We start from the raw sequence: 21822 nt of genomic DNA on the forward strand, positions 1-21822 counted from the left end.
AATGTTTAAAAAAAAATAAAAAATAAGGCAATGATACATAAAAATCCCATAAAGGAACAGACTCACAGTTGCAATAAGGTGTACCAGATCACGTCGGGCTCACCAATGATGATGTCACAGGTATTCAGTGTTTGACAACGCTTCTACCAGTAACACCTTCTAATATATTTCGTTCCCACCAAGAGAAATCAAAAGACAGAGTCGAGGAGATCGGAAGAGTATATTTGGCGATGACCAATATACCGGAATTCTCTGATCTAATCTGGCTAGCGATTGCGGTTGATGTTGAGCACGGCGTTACCACACGTGATCTGGTGCGGATGCCTGACCGAGCGCCTTCAGCTAGATGAGTCCACTAAAACATATGGTCAGCATCCAATGTCGAAAACTTACAGAGCTATTTATTTTGGGGATTTATTTACCGCTACACTATAAAACTTAGCAATGCTAATAAGGCCCATCTGATAGGAATATCTGAAACCTGGATATCTTCTCAGTTCTCGGACCATGAGATAGAATTACCTGGGATGTCTTTGTTCCGCAATGACAGAAAATCAGGATATGTGGGCGGAGTAGCTGTTTACATACGTTCTTGCTTGGAGGTGCTCCAGGTTCATAACCTCGAGTTTAACAATCTCGAGGAATCTATATGCTGCTCTGTAAGATTGTCTAGTACTTCGAGGTGTCTAGTCGGAGTCATTTACAGGAAGCCAGCTGTGGAAATCGAGTATGATGTTCGTATGCTGGAAGGACTATCCCGCTCTACTCGTCTCGGTTTCACACACATCCTGATTCTAGGGGACTTTAATCTCCCTAGAGTCAACTTCGCGGAACACACGTACGCTGGAGGCGACAAATCAATTGAAGCCCGGTTCTTCAACCTCATCGATGACTTGGGATTGTACGAAAATGTGAGGTCGGTAACTCGTTGGAGAAACAGTCAGACACCATCGCACTTAGACTGTGTATTCACAAACAAAGAATTTCTAGTTGACAGCCTCTCAATCCTGGCTCCCCTGGGAAAAAGCGATCATGCCATCATAGCCTTCAGTTTTGTCAGTAAAACTAAGCTCAGATACCCCACCAATAACTTGCGTTGAAATTTTAAACGGTTGAATGTGCCAGCTCTACACGACTATCTACAAGAAGTAGATTGGGATGTTCACCCCGAACTCGATGTGGGCGGTCATTGAGACTTCTTAGTGCACACGCTCTTACGTGCTACTGTAGTGGCATTGGACCATAACCACACAATCCGCAAAGCTGAACATGAGACAACTCGGAAAATAGATATTCAATAGTTAACACGGAGAAATACCTAACGATGGAGAAGGCGCGAACAATGAATTGAATGGAATTAGAGTTGATCGAACGGCATGGCTCGGCCATGCAGGCGTGGTCCCTGCTGAATGTTATCTTATTTCTTCTATTCATATTAAATATATTGTTCTTTCTCTAGCCTAACCTTGTTCTACATCATGTATTGGTAATTGGTACGATACAGTGAGTTGGCGTAGTCGATGGTGTGACTTCCACGTAAGATCTTATAGATTAGGCAGTTATATCATGACAAATCTACAAATTTAGGATTAGGTCTATTATTAGAGCAGCACTAATATCATAGTAGACCATAATTCTACACTACAAACCATTCAGTTCCTCAAACGGTTCCAAAAAGCTGCAAGCCACCCACAATAATCAAGAACCGTACCCTTCGCCTACTAAGCTGCAAAAGACACTGTTGGGCGGAATACAAACGAACTGACAACGACGGAGCGTACAGGCAATATAAACATATCAGGAACATATGCACGAAGGCTATAAGAGAAGATAGGCTTCAGTACCAGGAAAAGCTTATGGACAAATTTGCCTCTAATCCTAAAAGCTTATTCCGTTATGCAGCTTCTCTTCGTCAAGCCAAAACTAGAGTTTCCCAACTGGTAGGTCTTAACGGCCCGATCAACAACGATGGCGACGCCGCTAACCTTCTGGCTGAACATTACTCCCAGACATTTCAACCGACCGACATTAACTTTACTGACGACAGTTTCATCTGCAATTCCACAGGACTTTCCGAAGTGGACCTCAGCTCTGACTTGGTGTTCCGGAAATTGCAGCACTTAAGACTAGATACTTCTTCTGGCCCGGATATGGTTCATACTGCCATACTGAGGGAGGCAGCCTCAATCCTGGCAATGTCGCTTAGCGTGATGTTTTCACACCCGCTAAGCCGAGACAAATTACCGGAAAACTGGAAGTCGGCCCACATCACACCAATTTTCAAAAGAGGTCGACGCAGCGAACCTTCAAGTTATCGGCCGGTGGCTCTTCTGTCATTACCTTCAAAACTCATGGAGTCTCTGATATGCGACGGTTTAAACGACTATCTACTGTCCTTAAATTTCTTCTCACCCCAACAGCATGGTTTCAGGAAGGGTTACTCTTGTATAACCAACCTGCTGACTGCGGTGGACAGATGGACAAGCATCCTCGATTGCAAGGGAAAGGTTGATATCATTTACTTTGATTTCTGAAAAGCTTTTGATAAGGTTAACGACTTGTGACTTATCGGTAAGCTCAAACGACTAGGTATCAAACCACCTCTAATCGATTGGCTTACTTCATACCTAAAAAATCGACACTTTAAGGTTAGGGTTAATTTCACTTTATCTCAGGCTATGGAATGTCCTAGTGGGGTCCCCCAGGGCTCAGTACTAGGGCCTCTTCTCTTCTTGATCTACATAAATGATCTTCCTCAACAGGTAACGTCAGACTTACTACTTTTTGCCGACGACGTGAAACTTTGGAGAGAGATACGCAACCAAGACGATACACAGGCACTTCAGGAGGATCTGACGCGACTTCAAAGCTGGGCAGACGATAACGGACTTACCTTTAACACTTCAAAGTGTAAATTAGTCCATCTATGACGTGCCGTAGACCACAGTTACAACGTAGGAAACTCCTCTCTAGCAGTATCCCAAGTCGAAAAAGATTTAGGAGTCCTGGTGCCCAACGATTTAAAGTCTTACGCTAACTGTGACAAAAATGCCTTCCGAGCAAACCTCGCACTGGTAACATTGAAGCGCATTTTTGGCCAGTTTGACGTAAGAACTTTCCATATAATCTTCAATAGTTTCATCCGTCCCCATTTAGAGTACGGAAACATAGTATTGCCCCCTCACTCCAAAAGGATAAGGACACTCTGTAGCGTATCCAATGGCGAGCCACGAAATCAGTTCGAGGACTCAAAATTTAACCTTATGAAGAGCGCCTCCATTCACTTAACTTTTACCCATTAGAGTGTAGACGTCTTAGAGGTGACCTTCTGATGGCTTATAGTATCCTTAACACTCCTAGACATCCTCTCAACCACCTACTTAAGCTTAGTTCCAACACTAACCTAAGAGGTAACACCCAAAAACTGGAGACACAACATAGCAGAACGGACTGCAGACACAACTTCTACTCCTTAAGAGTTGTCAAATGCTAGAATGCGCTGCTGGCCGAGCTAGTCCAAGTGACTTCCCAGAAGTCCTTTAAGAGGCAACTTTATCTATTCTTAAGGATTAAGGATAGTATCACACTATGATTTACTAATTTCTTTTCCCCTTTTATTGTTAACATACCTGGGTTCCTACCTGGAGGATTTGGTGATCCCCTGATACTAGACACGGAAGCCTGCTTTTGCTTCCGTCTAAAACCGATCATTTGAGAGGATATTCGAAGAAAGTTCAAAAACCGAGATCAAACCGTTTACGTCTGGAGTTCCGTTTCTCGCACCGAGTAGTGAATTACTGAAATTCTCTACCGAAACACGTTATATCAGCACCGTCTTTTAATATATTCAAAACGCGGTCGGACCTTCACAGTATTACAAACTGCAAGGATTAATATCGGTCGATAGACCTCCTATCCTAATTACTGAAGACTGAAGACAGACTGAAGACTGCTAAGCGAAAGCTTCTTCTATTCCGTGCACACCCATTTGAACCATTTTGAACTCGCTGTTGAATTCACATGAATATCCGTTTATTTTCATTAATGATATCAATTTAACAGATCAAGTTAACAGATGAAGTACCTATCAAGTAACCTTACTTACCCGTATTTTGGTCTACAGTGTCATCGTAAACCCTATGTATCCACTTACAAGTCTGTTCATTCAATACTATTATTATTTCAATTCAAACTTATTTTAATTCAATATATTTATTACCACTGTACACGTCAAACAACTATACGGTTTAAATATACTTTAAAAGTATCGGCATTTGAGTCCTTATTTAATTAGCTCAATGTGGATTGTAAAGTTAAAGAAAACAGATTTGACTCGAGGCCCACTTGGTTCGTTGTGTTTGTGACCTTAATTTACATGTATACTTTCTTGTAATTTTGGTTTTATATCACTATTGGGACTTTAATGTGCTTTCAAGATCTTCGGTATCCTTTGAGAACAAAACAGGAGTGATCATAAAGTCTTATAAAAAAATAGTGCATGTTTTGTCTTCGTGAGTATTCTTCATTTGATGATTAAAAATGGTCCACTTAACAGAAGGGAAAACAGAATAGTAACTTTGCAACGCCTACGCATCAGACTCAGAAAATTTCTTTCATCATGTTTGTAGCAGGAATTCTGATTTTGACTATTCATTCACAATTCAGACACATTAAGGTTCCTAGTTTATATAACGTCTTAAAGATGACACAGGTATTTGGAGTTTGACAACGCTTTAACCAGTAACACCATACACCAGGAATCGTACCTACCAAGTAAAATCAAAAGGCAGAAGCGAAGATGTTCAAAGATCTTTTTGATAAGCTATCAATATGTGGAGGGTCAACTGAACTAGACTAGCTAGCGATTGCAGGGGATAGTGAGCATGGCGTTCCTACTCGCAATCTGCTGCGGATGCAAGACTGAGCGCATCCAATTAAGTGAGTCCATTAGAAATAATGTGGTCAGCATCCAATATCGAAAACATACAGAGCCACTTATTTTTGGGATTTACTTGTCACTACAGTTTCGTCAAGTTTTAGTCAACATTTTAAGATTTTGCTGACATTTAAAGACATAAAAAAGTAATGCAACATATCTTACTTATCGTTCAATCATTTTACTGATGTGCAAAGTGTTTATCAATTAGTTGCCATGTTTGCAAGTTAGTTGAACACGTGGCAATTTCAAATATCTGAAACCTTGCACTTTCACCATTTTGTTCTGTTTATCATTTTAATGTGACTCTTTTATTTTTACGATTGTTCTCAGTTGCCTTGTTATTCATGTAAGCGCACTGCTTGTGGTTGCTGAGCTGTCGATACATCTTCTCTTATGTCCCTTTACTCAATCTCCCCATTTTAGGGAAAATTTTACCCTTTTTGAGGAAGACGCTATAGAAAATTTTAAGGAAATGGCACTAAAACCCTCAGCTTTTCCTGGATCTAGGGAAATTACTCGTCAACCTTGGTGAAGGTCTTTTGACTTTGGGGAATTTCCCAAAATTTCCTCCAAATTCCCCAAAATTTCCCCAAACTTGGGAGATTAATTATATAGCCCTCAAGCTACTGTACATGCTTTCCTTGTACATAAAGTACTTTCTGGCTGCACGCGAACGTCTAGAAAAGTGTGTGTATTAAAGTAACTCAGTTTTGGTCATGGGATCTCTTTAAACCTGGATTTTTTATTTCCGATTACTATCTCTTTGTTTATTCATGGAATATTAAGACATTCGTTGTGCTTGCTGAGTGATGGGCTTATTTTTCTCTCAATTTGTCTTCGGATTTCAACACATTACCCTTCACTTACGCGCTCACCACACAACGTAATTTCAGGCTGGACTCAGTTTTACCTAAACTCAAATATTTGTAACGTATGTTACAAGAAAAGTGACACTTCTGTTATTAAATTCAGACATACATCGACTAAATGGACATCTGCCGTTATATGAGCGAAAAAAACAGCAGATGAAGGGGAACCTTTGAAAAACATAGGCGACATTATTTTGGTAAATTTGGTGTAAATTGGGGCGAAAAGGCATCAAATTTTCTTTTTTCCCAGACCAGGAAATCGGTGGGATTCCTATCAAAACTTTCTCACTGCGACGAAGTGTCTCATATTTCACACCTTAATCTTTGCTTGAATTATCAACAGACAGTCTAGTTCTCTCAAATTAACGACCAATAGTTTTATTTCGCTCTATTTATTTACTATATTGTGTCTACGTCAGTGGGGAAAACTGTCTTCCCCAAAGTGAGAACCTTTCTTATCTTTATTTCTCCAGAATTCTACTTTATCATCTAGATGTGGGAAGTAATGATGTATGAGTCTCATCTAGTGGCGGATATCAAAGATAAATTGTAGTGTGGTTATTAGCAAAGATATTAGTGCTATATTCTCATCTCGCCACTCATTTGGTTTGTCTTCAGTAACTTGATCGTCCTGTCACTCTGCGTAGTTCTTAATTAGGTGCAAATTAACATGTATATTTGATATAATTTATCTTAGGAAACTTCAATAGTCCTTAGTAATTTGTATATCTTTGAATTGGTACTATCAATTTATTTTATTTTAAGCACTTTGTGTTCATTTACTTTGGAGGAAATCTATCCTTGTTATTTGGCTACACATTGAGGTAACCCACACTGATCATTCATTTTTATCTTGGTCCAGTTGATTATGTTCTCCTTTCACTTCTGTCTTTTGGGAACACGTCACTTGTTCCACTTATTATTATAACCAACAAAATTGATAGATAATTTCCAGCATCTGTTAGAAAGTAACATTATATATTGGTTGTTTCCGTCTACTTATATATATTAGATAGGTTATCAATAAATGCCAAGAATAATAGCGTATAAACTTTTTATCTGTCTTGTTTGTTGACCGTTTTAAAGATCAAAATAACTTGAGAATAATCAATAATAGTTCACCTTTTAAACTTTTAGTTTTGCCGCTCAGCAAATTTTTTCAAGCCAAATCTGCTAGGAATCGGAGTTTTCTTCCTTGATTTCAGTCTGAAAATAGAATTCTACGAAAATGGATTTTCTTTAAGATTCTTTTTTTTCAGTTGACAGCTGGACAAAGAATGTCTTTTCTTCTCACTATATACGTTTTGTATTATTTAATATACAACTACGTTTTTTAGTGCAGTTCTTATTTTGTTAGTCCTTGATTTTAATGTACTGAACTTAAATCCAATATATTTTTATGCAGCCTAAATACTGGTTGGTGTATTACCTCTTTGAAAGTTAGCTCAACACTTAGCGAAGCAACGAAAAAATGACATACCATGAAAATTCTTCTGAGTTTGTAGGTGAAAAAAGTAATTATATCGGGCTGGACGATGCATCAAATATTCGACCACTTTATAAAAACAAAATTCATAATCAGTGTGTAAGTTTTGTATTCCTTCTATGTTAGTTTAGTACTATTTAACGAATAAATTATAGATAAAAAGCTTGTGTTACTTCTGTTTTCCCCTTTAAAATTAAATATTCTTGTGTTATTGACGAATGATAGCGCGCCTAAGAACGATGCGAACCTCGAAGGGATAAAACGTTTTCCTCAGGGATTTTGTCGGACGATTCTTTAAAATCTCTGCAGCAGTCTTCCTTAAACTCAATGTTCATTAAATGAGTTCTTGCAAATTGTAATTTTGGTTTCACTTTTCACTCAAAAAATCTTGATAAGTAGCTATTTTTGAGAAATATCTGTCGGGGCTTGTAATGTTTCTCGTCTATTGAGTCTTCCAAGCATATACGCCTAGCCGTTGGTGATAAAATTAAATTAGGTTTCTCCTTCTGTTAAATGAAGCGCAGCTATGAAAATTCGTATGTTGTTCATTCTGAGTTGGTTTTCGATATATAGACCTGTATAATATACCATCTTGTCTAATTTCTCATAAGATATCAAGGGAACGAAATTTCAAAATCGATTCTGATTTCAATTAAATCTGATGTCAAGCATTTATAACATAGTCAAACCATTTTCTTGTCTTTACTTTATTTTGAAATGTTTCTGTGAGATTAGTTATGGAGTCCATTATTAAATGGAAGTCTAATAATTCGTTTGCATCGATTTCTTGCTCTAGAGAAAATTTTATTTCATGTTAGCAGGGTTTAGGATAAAATGTTCAGATTGTCATGCTTAACGAAGTTTTGCAGCCGATTGATAATCTGAAGCTAATTGATACTCTATAAAATCTTTTGGGACTATTTAAAAGTAATTATGGGTTACCACCAGCTTTAATTTGCTTAGGACTGTACAAAATTGTCACCAGTGTTAATAAATGATATTACTCCTTTAATATAGCGTCTTGCTGGTCCAACTGGTCAACAAAGCAATGGGGTTGTACAAGATTTATCTACAGATTTCCTAGGTTATGACTGGATAGCCTCTATGGTAGATAATCAGATAAGGCCCATATGCACAAACATTTCGAATCGCCAAGTAAACGTATCAGCAAATCACTATATCGATGATGAAGAGTGGTTAAATCAACGGGAATTTTTCGACAAACTAAATGCATTTCGTCAAACAAATTCTGATCTTTGCTGTTCACAACGACCTTTGAGGTTAGTGTTATGTTCAAAATTAACCATACCTCTTTGTTTGAAATTTTGTCATCTGTCAAGTGCTTTTTTTGGTGAAATAAAAACTTGAAGTGAAGTTGAAAGAGATTGTCAATTCTCTGAAAGAACTTTGTGTTTGTGAACGTATTGTTTAGTCCTAACGTTTTTTATTTTATGCATCCATAAATAAAAAAATCAATACTTATTTCAAACGTTTAGAATTATTATAATGTAATATTTGAGTTGGTTGTTCAGTTAACTAGCTCACATAACTAATCCCAAAATCCTGACTGGATATATTGGAGGATATCGAACTAATGATCAGTTCGGTTTATATTAAGGAATTAAAAATGTTTTCTGTAAATACAAGCCTTGCAAAACAAACATTTTTCTTACACTTCGCTTTTCTTATATACAATATACTAGTCAACATTTCTACGGTACTTTAATTGTTCTAACAAGGCTGTATCTAAAATTTTATTTACTAAGTATATTAGCCGAATAATTGCAATTTTACTTTTACTTGCCCTGGGTCATAGATCTATGAACACATTTTAAAGTGAGGTAGCTAAGTTGTATTTGTAAATTCCAAAAGTTAATACTTTCATTCTTATGATATATTTTGATTTGTGTATGAACTTACTTTTATTCCAGTATTTGAAATAGCATTTTGTGTTATTAGGAAAAAGCGTATACGGTATCTGAAAATAATTTGTGGATAAACCAAATAAAGGTTTCTTCCAAATAATGGCATTTCTCAGATAAAATGTACTAGTTATTCTAATCGAAAAAAGCCAACGTGTAACTTAAATACATAATAAATTGGATTTAATATGGTACGATAAATGTTATAATAATAGGCTTTCGATTAGATCATAACGTGGGAGTTCACTGCACCAAATTTGGTTTGAACAGCTTGGTATCATTGTGGTGTATTATATGTGTGTCTGTCGACATGAGAAGCATGTAACACCAATCGGAAGTAAAAAAACCGAGCAGCGGAAGTCTATGGAGGTCGACTTGAAGTAAACAGAAATAGAAAGTAACTGTGACTTGGAAGAATCATACATAATTTGAAGCACAAATGATGTAGTTTTGCAAATGAAGTATTAAATGTATAGTTTTCATATTTTGCCAAGAGATTCTGTAATTATGTATTAAAATACAATCGCACCACAAGTTAAATATAGCTAACAGAAGCTTAAGTAATACTTCAAAGTAATATTTCAAAGAAGAACCGTCAGGTTAAGATTTATCTCCGAGAGGGTAAACCATAAGTATAGTCGTTTAGTGTGTTTTTCATGAGAACTTAGGTTGAATGAAAATCGCAGAACAAGCTCATTGTGATCTTGTTCTCAGCTTGAATTTTATCAGTTATTTGATTGTTTTGTAAGTCTATGAATACTCTTCTTTTCCTATGTTCAAGCCTCCATAAAACATCTACGAAAATCAGCCATAACAAGTCTACGTTAATGAATGTTAGACAACGTGTTCGACCATTACCACCAATTAGAACAAATATGTTTCCTAATAATGAAACTAACTTAAAATCCCCAACAATTGTGCAAAACTACACATTAAATTCAAGATTATTTCCAGTGAGAACAGATGTTTTAGCTTGTGATGGAAAATTCAGAGAAAAAGCTGTTGGTCCGATAGTTCTAAGGTATTTTCACTATTTGTGTATTGTTTTAAGCACAATCATTTCAAATTTTTGGATATTACTTTAACAGTCAGACTTCTGAAATATCTTTCTAGCGAAATAACCCACCTTGATTTGGGGCTGGGCAGTATGTCAGCTCACACACAAATATGGTGATGATTGCTAATAAAAATAAGTCTGCTTGGTTAGCCTCATTATCCGCGCAAACGACGTCCACAATTTTCTCTCTACATCCAGATTTAATTCAATTGGCTCAGATTTATATCTTCTTTTATTTCTAGTTTGTGTATACTTTTATTTTCCAACTTGCTTAGCAGCTTGTCTCTGTTGAAAATTCTGTTTTTTGTGAACAGCTTCAAGTAGCTGAATAATGTCAAACTTGTACTTTTTTACAGCTACATATGTTATACAATTCTCACATACATTTGTTATGAAACAAATAGGATTCATTGAGACGCGTTTCAAGTCACAATTAATGGTTAATTTAATCAATTCTGACGTAGATATCTCTAGCACAAATTTCTTTTGAATTTTGGGATTAATGTTAAGAAGGATGAAGTAATGAAAATAAAAACGATACTGTAGTGTAATAATGTTTCACATTCGGTTAAAATGCGCTCCTTTAATAAAGGTACGCAAAAACCACACTTATCAATGTTATTGCTTGAATTTCGCATAAAGAAAAATTCAACTTTTTAGTGGAATCAACAATAATTATAAAACTAGTATAAATAAATAGATGTCTGTTTCGCTGGTTTAAAAAACTGTGAGGTGCCATGTCTTTTTTATTTGTATATATAAAATCATTTACTGTCAAAGTAATCTGCATCCAAACCTGGCAGTGTAAAAATACAACTTCAGAAAATTCATTGCTACAAAGCAGTTGTCATTTATTTATTTAAATCTGCTTTGTTCGAATGATTAAGATACCACCTAGGATTGGCAAACGAAACAAACGTCAGCAACATAGCGTACCAAAAGAGAAAGCAAACCGATGACATTCAAGCTCCTTTCAAGTGGAAATCAAAAACGGAAGGTAAACATGGACGCTTTCTGCGCGAAAACGAGAAATCCGAATTTGCATAATAAGATTGCAAAAATAAAAAGTTTGCCAATTGATTTATGGGAATCTAGAACCATCAACAAAATCTATTTATTTATCTTGTTTTCCTATACTCATGTTTAAGCGTACGTACTATGTATATTTTGTCTTGCAGACTCAATTTACCGGTATTCTGATAGCTATACTTAACATTTTATAGGCATAATCCTGTGTAACTTTTTTATTGTCTGTTTCGTTGACTTACTATGTATCTCTTCTTTCTAGAAGTTTGCAAGTTTGAACTTATTCAAAATTAGACAAGCAAATATTATTCTTATTACCTTGTTTCTTGTTATGATTATGAACATAGTTGGTAAAATGTTTTGTTTTTTTTCAATTCCAGAATTTCGATTCCGTCTCATCGTTTGAAAAATACAAAATTCCTAAATGATTCATTTATTATCTACAAAAAGCATAATCCATTATCAACATCATATCCATTTAAAAATACTATCTCTCTAATAGGACATTGTGATTATTCAGTAGAAACAAAACGTTCACAATAAATATCTAATGTATTCAAATGACCAATTATATCTCGTACATTTGATGCATTTGTATCTACATTATTGTTATGATAAAAATAATAATGCCTATCCATAATGGGTAATTTAAAAATGTATAATTCTTATTTTCTTTTGTAAATATTGTATATATGAGTATGTTTTTCCAAAATTATTATACTTTTTCAAATTAAAATTAATTTGATACAAGTGAAGCCTTTTACCATATTGTTTTGTATGCTCGACTTTTTTCTGACTGGCATTTTAGGAGTCAGAGAACAAATGGTTACTGGTCACATCTACCATTATGTGTGAAATAGGAGCTTTTTAATTACTGTCCTTTAAAATTAGTGGTGGCCTGAGATAATGTTGCATAGCTAGTGACTAATGAGTTCTTTTACTACAAGTTAAAACGTTTACGTAATTTCAAAACTTCAGTTATTTGTATTTGGAAAGTATGTAGTGACTTATCTATTATACAAAACAGTTGATTTTGTTATGTTTCTACAATAAACATTCCGACTTGATTACTATAGGGATGAATAGCAATATAGATTAAAAATTCGAAGTTAAAAAACTGGCTCTATTTCACCAGAATTTAGTAGAAGGGAAATACACCAAGTGTTGATTGTATGATTATCAGACAATTACTCTTATTACCTATAGAACGATCAAACTTCAGTAGCATTAAAATTCCACATTTATGGTACAGTACGACGGTTCTAACTGATATTATAGATACTACAGTCTTTATTATACCCACAGGTCTCTCAATAGGAAATTCATCAGTGTTGCTTATAGAACAAACAAAAATAACATAACACCTGTAGTAACTAAATGAAATTTTACCAATATAATTGAAAGACAGAAAGACTTATTTTCTTGTTGCAATATATACACGTTTTTGTTTTCATACTGATACAACCAAACAACAACTTGCAACTCAGACTACATCATGGATTTCTAGACAGTGACATTTGTTTCACCTAATATCGCTTGAACGATTATTATTTGTAAATTTGTAAACTTTCCTGATTGACAGCGTAGGTAGGTTATTGTATGATTCTACGAAGTAGGGTAAAAACTTTAATTCATGATTTTAATTCAAGGTTGGATTTATTGAAAGCTATAAATACTTAGACATATCGAGCTGGATGACATCATTTTTGTGTAGTCTTCATACATAATGAAATATTTTCCTAGCATAATGTTTTTCATTCAGTACTATACTGCTAAGAAAAAACCGAAGCGTATTCTTTCACAGGACGATAATTAAGTCTTATAGCTGTTGGAGAATGGGTCACCTATAATTGTCTTACCTCCCGATTATTTGTCTTTCGTATATCTTTTATTCATGTTTCTAGTATTTTGCCTGTAAAATGTTATTTTTTCAGAACTATGGAACTTATTCTATTGGTTATTTGTTTTGTCTTTGATCTGAAATCATTCGTTAGGATTACATCAATAATATGATCCTTTAAAAAGCAATTATTTGATTAAATCATATCATTTATGTATCACCTATCGGTTGGAATGCTATTCTGTTATTTCAATAATGAATGTATTTGTTTTCAAAACTCTTTATTCATAACACATTTTAGCACGTTTTAAAAATTATTTTCACTCATATATTTCTATTGTTTTTCAATATCATAAATCATTTTAACTTTTCAATTATTATGCATAGCACTTACTAGATGTGTATATTATTGATAAATTTATAAACAAGAATATGATCATTGTCAAATCCTATAAGTGATTGTTGTTTCCAAGGTTTAATAATGTAACTGAATGATTTGGTTACACTTATAGTATTATTTACAATAATAATAGAACATTATACATTAAAGAGCATATTGTCATTAACTTGACACTTCGTAGATGTAATCATAAAATGTCATTTGTTATTCGTTAAGATTATTGTTATAACGATAACCATTATTTATTCAGTTGTATTCATGAGTGGAGATGATAACACCAAATAATCGTATGCAAAATTACTGTTTGCTTATATTAATAGTATTTCTGATGTTGAAAATATAAGGGAAAGATAACTAAAGCGTGTTTTGTCATTTATTGGATGTTATACACTTCAATCTTTAGTAATAAAGATAGTAGGTTGGTGAACCTGTGTTAATCCTGACAGATTGCCTTCCAGTGAAGGTCCAGCTTCTCCTTGAAAATACTTACTGATGCGGCTGATACCACTTGTTCGTATAAGGCGTCTCAGTCCTTGACTACTCGATGAGAAAAACGGGACTCCACTTTAAGTTTATTAAATCGCAGTTTGTGAACCTTCTTGCTATGATCTCGGAGATTGTTAGTGCTGGAAGGAGCAAAAAGATAAGACATATTGACACCCAAATCATAATTAAAGATACGAAATGCCAGTATAAGGTCACCTCACGTCCTACGATACGACAAGAGACAAAGGTTTAGGCGTTCCGAATGCTCATCGTAAGGGAGCTTTGTTCCTACACACTGAATCCTTTCAAGTGGGTTAATATCCTTTATCAGACATGAGTTAGCCGCTTGGATACAGTACTTTGAGTGTAGTCTTACATAAGTGGGATATAAAGTCCGGAACATTTGTTGTCAAAGCATTTGAATGATCGGCAAAGTGACCATAACGCACAATAATTTTTAGCAGCAACTTCGTTGCAAGGCGTAGTTGCTTTCAAGTCATGACTTATTATTACTCCTAAGCCCTTATGTTCTTGAATGCTAATTAATGTTGAAATATCTTTATACAGTAGAAAATAGAATATCATTAATACCTTTTTAATTAAGTGACATTTCATTGAAACAAGAAATTCCATAATATAATACGAATTTGTAGTTTAACCGAATATGATCTATAAATGAATGGGAATGATAGGTTAATATTAATAAATAATATGGTATATTGTGATAAGAAAACGAAACGTTATGGAATACTTATGTATGGTAACATTTTATTGGAAACCAAGCTATTAGTTAAAGTATTCAATGAAAATAATTCTTCCAAAACAGACAAACAAACAAATTCAATGAAATGCGATAATTTTTCAAAATTCACTGTACTGTTGGAGAAATCTGAAATTATGTAAATTTGTTATTTTACTGGAAATAATCAGAATATGATTCATTGTTGAATAAGTCAATGTTATACTTTTGATCTAAAACACGAACATATCATAAACACTCTGAAATGAAATTTAAGATGAACTATTTTATTTAGATTTCTCACTGTTCATCAGAATTACGCAAATGAGCAAGAGTTAAGAACGCGAAATAATCTGGTGTTTCTAACTGTTAACGAATTGTCAGATGATATGATGATTGATCCTCGTGAGGCTAATGGATGCACACTATTTACTTTCGACAGTAACTCAAATGAAATCAATCCTTGACAACTGCAAACTCATAAATTAATTACTCTCCATAGATCCCCCTCATTTTAACTGGATCATTCTCAATATGTCACAAGATAACTAGGTTTTATTATGAACTCTGGTATGCGTATTCCAGCATTAAAAAAATGTAACCAATTTTAAGTAAGGAAATTTGCTTGATAAAATAGAAAAACCATACTATAATACCTAATTTGCAAAATGTTCAATAATTGTCTCGAACTTCGCTGTTCTTGCATTTCCATACTAATTGCTTTCTATTCCCGCTCTTCCTTTCTTGATGTTCTCCATCTCCTGCTGCCAAATATTACATTCGTGACTCGCGTCATATACTACTTATATCAATATAAGTAGCACGCACCACAACACAAGGTACAATTAAGTGGTCATTTTACTCACTATGATATATAAATAAAATTAAAATGTTAACAGATAAGCGAAAAGATAAAACACATTTCGAACATGAAGAAAAACCCATTTTTTGTCATTGAGACTTCATTCTCTTATAATTTTGTTTACATTGTTTTTAGTATTTAAAGCATCTGAAAAATAATTTGATATACGAAGGTAAAACATACGAATGCTTTTAGACAAGAAAAACAAACTATGTTTTTTTCCCTTAATGCTTTATTCATGTTTGGTTCTACTGCTGTTATCAAAAGTATTCATTTTTATAAATCAGTTGGTTTGTGCAACATGATCCTTAGTTTTGATAGGTTCTCTTTAAATTTCATGTACGTGTTTTTTTCTATTATAAGTATACAGAAAATCAAGTTTTTAGATTTCTTTAAATTTTGCGCTACTTTTCAAAAGTAATGATTGTTTTAGATGAAAAACCTTTTTTTTTGTGGCATATTTTACTTCAATTTTATCTTTAAGTAGAAACATACGATGAGTTCATAATCTTCATGAGAAAAAATTACGAATTTAAATGTTGCTTTGGTGTAACACAAAAAACGTAATGAACTCTCTGATTTTCTTTAAAAATAAGGTGTTAAATAAAAACTATTTCTTAAAAATCTTGTGACATATTGGATAGTTCTTAATACGATAATCCTCAGTCACCCATGTAACATTAGGCAGAAGGAGATTAACTAAGAGTATAGATTCATAATAATAAAATACTAACACGTGGTATAATTAGAAATTGTATTTCCGTACTTGTACACGATTCATGAATTTCAACGCTGCGCACATGAAAACTAACAGTTGAATGAATGAAACAAATGGTTGTCAATCGTACATAGCACATAAGCAGTAATTAAAACTTCTAAACAAAAAACCTCGAAGCATCTACAATATCGTTTTCTTAGAGTACAGGCATCAATGATTAGCTCTACGTTTGAAAATTCGCTGGATAATAACATAAAGAAAAAAAGCAGGAAAACTAAGACTAAACGTCAAGTAGATTTGACATAATAACATGAAATGGTTAACCCAGGAGCTATTCGTGAGAATAACAATATTGATATACGTATCATATGTTATTGTCATTGTATGTGTCAGTAGTTTACGTTGCAAGACAATAAAGAACAATGGTTTATCGTATATTAATTTGATGTCATTTAATACTATATAATGTCATGAAATGTACATGTCACAACGGTATTTATGATACTAGGATAAACTATATGGATAACGTATTGGCTCAATGATATTAAGATAAATAGGATGGTACATTTAACGTTTTTAATACTGATCCGATAAGCATGATGTGACTTTAGCAACGTATGTATATAACAGGCCAATAAAGCATAAAGGATTAGGAAAGATGAGAATGCAATTTGCCTACTAAAATATACTAAAAATAAAGAAAAATATCCTTAATTCTTTGGATCAAGAGGGAAGAAAAGTAGGATATATCATGTGTGAAATGCAAAGAATAGAAGAATTTTGTTGGTATTTTTGTATTTATGAACAGATAAACTTGAGTATTACGCTCTATTCATATAATGTAAGGTTTTAATTTTATTACTACTTATTTCAGATAAGACTTTTACTTGGGGGTTTAAAGAGAATCACCATATTACGTTGATGAGATGAAGTTTATGTAAACGTAGTGATTATGTCAGAGCAATATATTTCGAATAATCTGTCTATTAATTAGTTTGTTCGGACATCTATTTGGAGGAATTAAATGTTAAACTAACCAGATGGAAATATGACAAGAAAAAATGTTACTTAATAAAAATAATATAAATTACACTTCAGTGAATATCAGAGTAGGCTTAATACACGTATGTATTGCTTTTGAAGCATACCAGAAGGGTCTACATTTTCGTATGTTTCAAACCTGAACAAACTTAACGATCCGCTTTAGTTTACTTTTTTATATGATTTCATCCCTATTGGTTTGACAATAAAGAATGATGAGGGTATGTATCAGTTATTAATTGGGTCACAAAACTCCTTCATCTCAGTGAGTTATTTAAATTTTCCATATAGACTGACTGATCTAAATATATAATTTCACCTTTTTCAAAAAGTATAGAACAAAATTATAGAATTCTGAAACTAAGATCCATTTTCGTGTTAGTGATTTTAATAATTTCATGACAGTAATTAATGTAATATGTTGCTTGCATTTACTGCTATTATTATCAATGAGGCATTAGGTATGCGATCAACTCTTACATGATTGAGATATTTAAAACTGATTGATCATTGATTAGTGATCCCTTTCAATTTTGTCTAGTCCTCTTTTTGTACTAACTTAATTTTATATTATTTTATCTGTATAGCAACTACATATTTTACAAAATTATAGATTTAAAATACATTTTTTTGTAAGAATTTAATGTTGTTTTGATTTAGTCGATGACATATAATACAATCTAATCCTTATTCAACAATCAGTAACCTCATTCTAAAGGATAACAAATGTACAGTAAAAGGAAGAGAATAACAGAAATAGAAAAGTAGTTTTTTTAATGTACAGTACACAATGAATAGTTGATCGTTTTAAATAATAGTAAAATTTCATATTTTGCCATTAGTTATATGTCAGTTTAATTGATATTTAAAATAAATTTTCTATATCAATTTTCAAGGAGGATTGGATGCAGGCATAAAGGCGAGGATTGGCAAAGTAAGGGTCGCATTCCTACAGTCTAAGAACATATGGAACTCAAAACAACTGTCAACCAATATCAAAGTCACAATCTTCAACACGAACGTCAAGACATTTCTACTGTACAGAGCTGAAACGTGGAGAACTACTACAACCATCATCAAAAGGCACAAGTATTTATAAACAATTGTCTATGTAGGATACTGAATGTCCGTTTACCGGATACTGTCATCAACAGCCTACACTGGGAGAGGACAAACCAGCTTTCAGTTGAAGAGGAAATTAGGAAAGGACAATGGAAGTGTATAAGACATACATTATGGAAATCACCAAACTACACCACGAAACAAGCCCTAACTTTTAGTCCTAAAGGAAAACGGAAAATAGAATGGCCAAACAACACATTACGTCAGGAAATAGAAGCAGATATGAAAAGGATGAATAACAACTGGGAAGAAGTGAAAAGTTCGCATACGACAGGGTTAGATGTCGAGTGCTGGTTGGAAGCCTATGCTTCTTTACGAGAAGTAACAGACGGAAGTAAGTAATATCAATTTTGTTCTTACATTAGTCAATATGATGGGTAATGATAGAATAATTTGATTTATACTCGTGGTTAAAATATAAATAAATAAACTAAATTATTTTTATCATTTATTAAGATGAACATATAGGCTCACTAATATATCAAATTAAAATATTCATATCATTTCTATAAACAATTAAATTTTTATTTTTTTTAATAAAACAGATCTAATAAGTAAAGAAATCTATTCGTTAAAGAAAAAGAAAAAAAGAAAAAAGAAAATCACGCGCCAACAATAAACATTAAACTTTGTTGAACTCAATAACTTGTTTATATAAATGATAATAACCATTAAATTTAGAAAAGAATTAATAATTATTAATATATACTACTTATATTAAGTTAAGATAATCATGAAATTGTAATAGATTGCCCTTTATAATACTGAACGTTTTCTATTATATTCAATAAGAAATTATATTTCCATTCATGATATGTACAGTATAATAATAATTTATTCTATATATTTTTAAGATAGAAAATGGATTCTAATTTTGTGATTGACCTGAGAAACATAGAATAAACGCAAAATTAGTTATGTTCTTTTATTAAACAGCTAAATTAATTAAACTAGAGAAACTCTAAGTAAACATAATAAATTTAATGAATTTTTATTAGTGAAAGTCTAAGATAGATTACATATAATCATGTTTTCTTATTGTTGTTATTGGTGAAAGCGAATATTTGACTATAAAGTGATTAAATGGAATATACTTTGAAGTTGTTTAATGTAAAGAAAGTTTCATTATTAGTTTGATTGGTTTGGTTGTTCAACTTCGCTATTAACTCGAATTATTTAAGTATAATACAATTGTGGTGCGTACTACTTATATTGATATAAGTAGTATATGACGCGAGTCACGAATGTAATATTTGGCAACAGGAGATGAGAAACATTAAGAAAGGAAGAGCGGGAATAGAAAGTAATTAGTATGGAAATGCAAGAACGACGAAGTTCGGGACAAATACTGAACATTTTGCAAATAGTATGGTTCTTCTATTTTACCAAGTAACTCTGTAATTTTGTGTTGAATATAATTGGGTTGTCGTCACCTATGTTCTCCTTCACTACATTATTGTTTAGTCAAATTATTGACTATCTCAACAAGTTAATCACAGTCTTTAATATGGAAAATTGATCAGTATTTATTATAAGATAGAAAAACCTTCAATTTTGTAGAGTTTAGTAAGTAAAGTTAATGTACTTGAACATTTGAATAATTGAATTCCAACCAAGTGGTCTAGCGGTTTCGTCACCATACAAAGGTCTCAAGTTCGTCTAGTTCGATTCCATATAAAATCACTGACATAGAAATTCAAAAAAGTAAACACTAGTGACAAAATAATTGTCTAATGCTCTCTAAATAATTTCATTATTGCGTGAAAATTGCATTGTCAATATATTAGTATTCTCTCATCAGACAGTTTGATACAAGTAAAATGAATATTCAGTATAACGTTTCCTAGCCTCAACGCACTGAAGAGAAAGCTAATTATAGAGGGAGAAGCGCACTGACAGCACTTATAACATGTAAATTAATAAAAGTTGTGAAAAAAAGTCTATGGTCAACTTTGTACAGTTGATCGTCGCCAAGCTACCTTTTTTAGCATTTTTTGAAAAAAATTATTCTAAGATAAGTTATAAACCACCGAGTCGGTTTTGCTTCATTATATCCTCCTTAAGTGGAAAAATTATTTTTACTTATGATCTCCTATTTCAATTGAGTGATGTGGAACAATTTGAGTATTTGCATTGTAACCGTTATGGATTGATAACTTTTTCAATCAGTGTAGTTGAATACTGTTTATAACAACATTTTATAGTTTATTGCTAGAAGACAAAATACAATAGGACGAAACGGCCTTCAAGTGCTTCCAGGTTTCCAAAGGTGGTCTAACATCAATCGGTTCATGATCTTAAACAAAAACTTAATAATCTCCACAACCCCTATACTAATATTTTCTTCGTTAGTTAATTTTCTAATGAAGAGCTAATTCATTAGATTGTTTGAATTTCAACACATCCTACTATAATCATTTTATCTTAGCAAAATAAATATTTATTCTAATATGTATCAATAATTATTCATCAATTCACTTAATTCACAATTGATATGTTTTATCATTTCAATGGCATTTGTTTATTCTTAAAAATACTGTTACCCAATTAAGATTATTCAGATGAGGAGTCTTAATTTTGATTGGACTATATTTAAGTAGGTGGAAATGATTATAGTGAAATAAAAGCAGAACAAAGTTTCAATTTCCCATATGTATTAACAACCGTTTTTTTTCTTTTTAAAAAAAAAGAACGACAAAAGGAAATCTAAATATTATAGGTAATGTCAACTTATTTGTTCATCGTTTAAAAGATCTATTCACATAATTGTTTATGTTTTCAATGTTTGTTAAGTAATCACGACTTAATTTTCTCTTCAATAACATATTATCCATAAGTTACCTCTTTGATGTAAAGTAAACATAGGTATATGAGTGGCATAACTCATAACAACTCATCTTTGCTTTCTTGATCATCTATTATCGATAATAAGGCGGAAGTTTTAATTTCTTATCCTTCTTTTATAAATGGAGGAATACATGATTTTATGAATGTTCTTAATGCTTAGTAAATCAATATAGGGTTTAAAGGAAATTGCTTATTTTGTAATAAATTTCATTTTTTAATTTGAATTTATCTAGATTCTACAGAGTATCCACATTGTTGACTCACTCTCCATATATCATACGATTAAGGTATCTCATTCAATAAGAAGTTGGCTATACGTAGTAAATATTCCTATATTTTATTTTTTACTTTCTATCTTTCTGCGAAGTCATGATACTAAACGGAAAGATTTTCGATCTCTAACATGGGATCAAAAAGTTGTATTCCTTTCTAAAACTTTAATTTCCAGGATAATACAGTTCGTTAAGG

General features: G+C 32.9%; 1 protein-coding gene across 1 annotated transcript; it reads left to right on the plus strand.

Moving 5' to 3' along the window:
* Positions 1–5090: 5090 nt before the first annotated feature.
* Positions 5091–12990, plus strand: MS3_00007850 (uncharacterized protein). Its single transcript, XM_051216197.1, has 4 exons — positions 5091–7393; positions 8312–8574; positions 9998–10237; positions 11680–12990. Exons 1-4 carry the CDS (start codon positions 7280–7282, stop codon positions 11840–11842), a joined length of 780 nt encoding a protein of 259 aa, XP_051073764.1. The 5' UTR covers positions 5091–7279; the 3' UTR covers positions 11843–12990.
* The last annotated feature ends 8832 nt before the right edge of the window (positions 12991–21822 follow it).

This window comes from Schistosoma haematobium, chromosome 1 (assembly GCF_000699445.3).
Source record: "Schistosoma haematobium chromosome 1, whole genome shotgun sequence".
Lineage (NCBI taxonomy): Eukaryota > Metazoa > Platyhelminthes > Trematoda > Strigeidida > Schistosomatidae > Schistosoma > Schistosoma haematobium.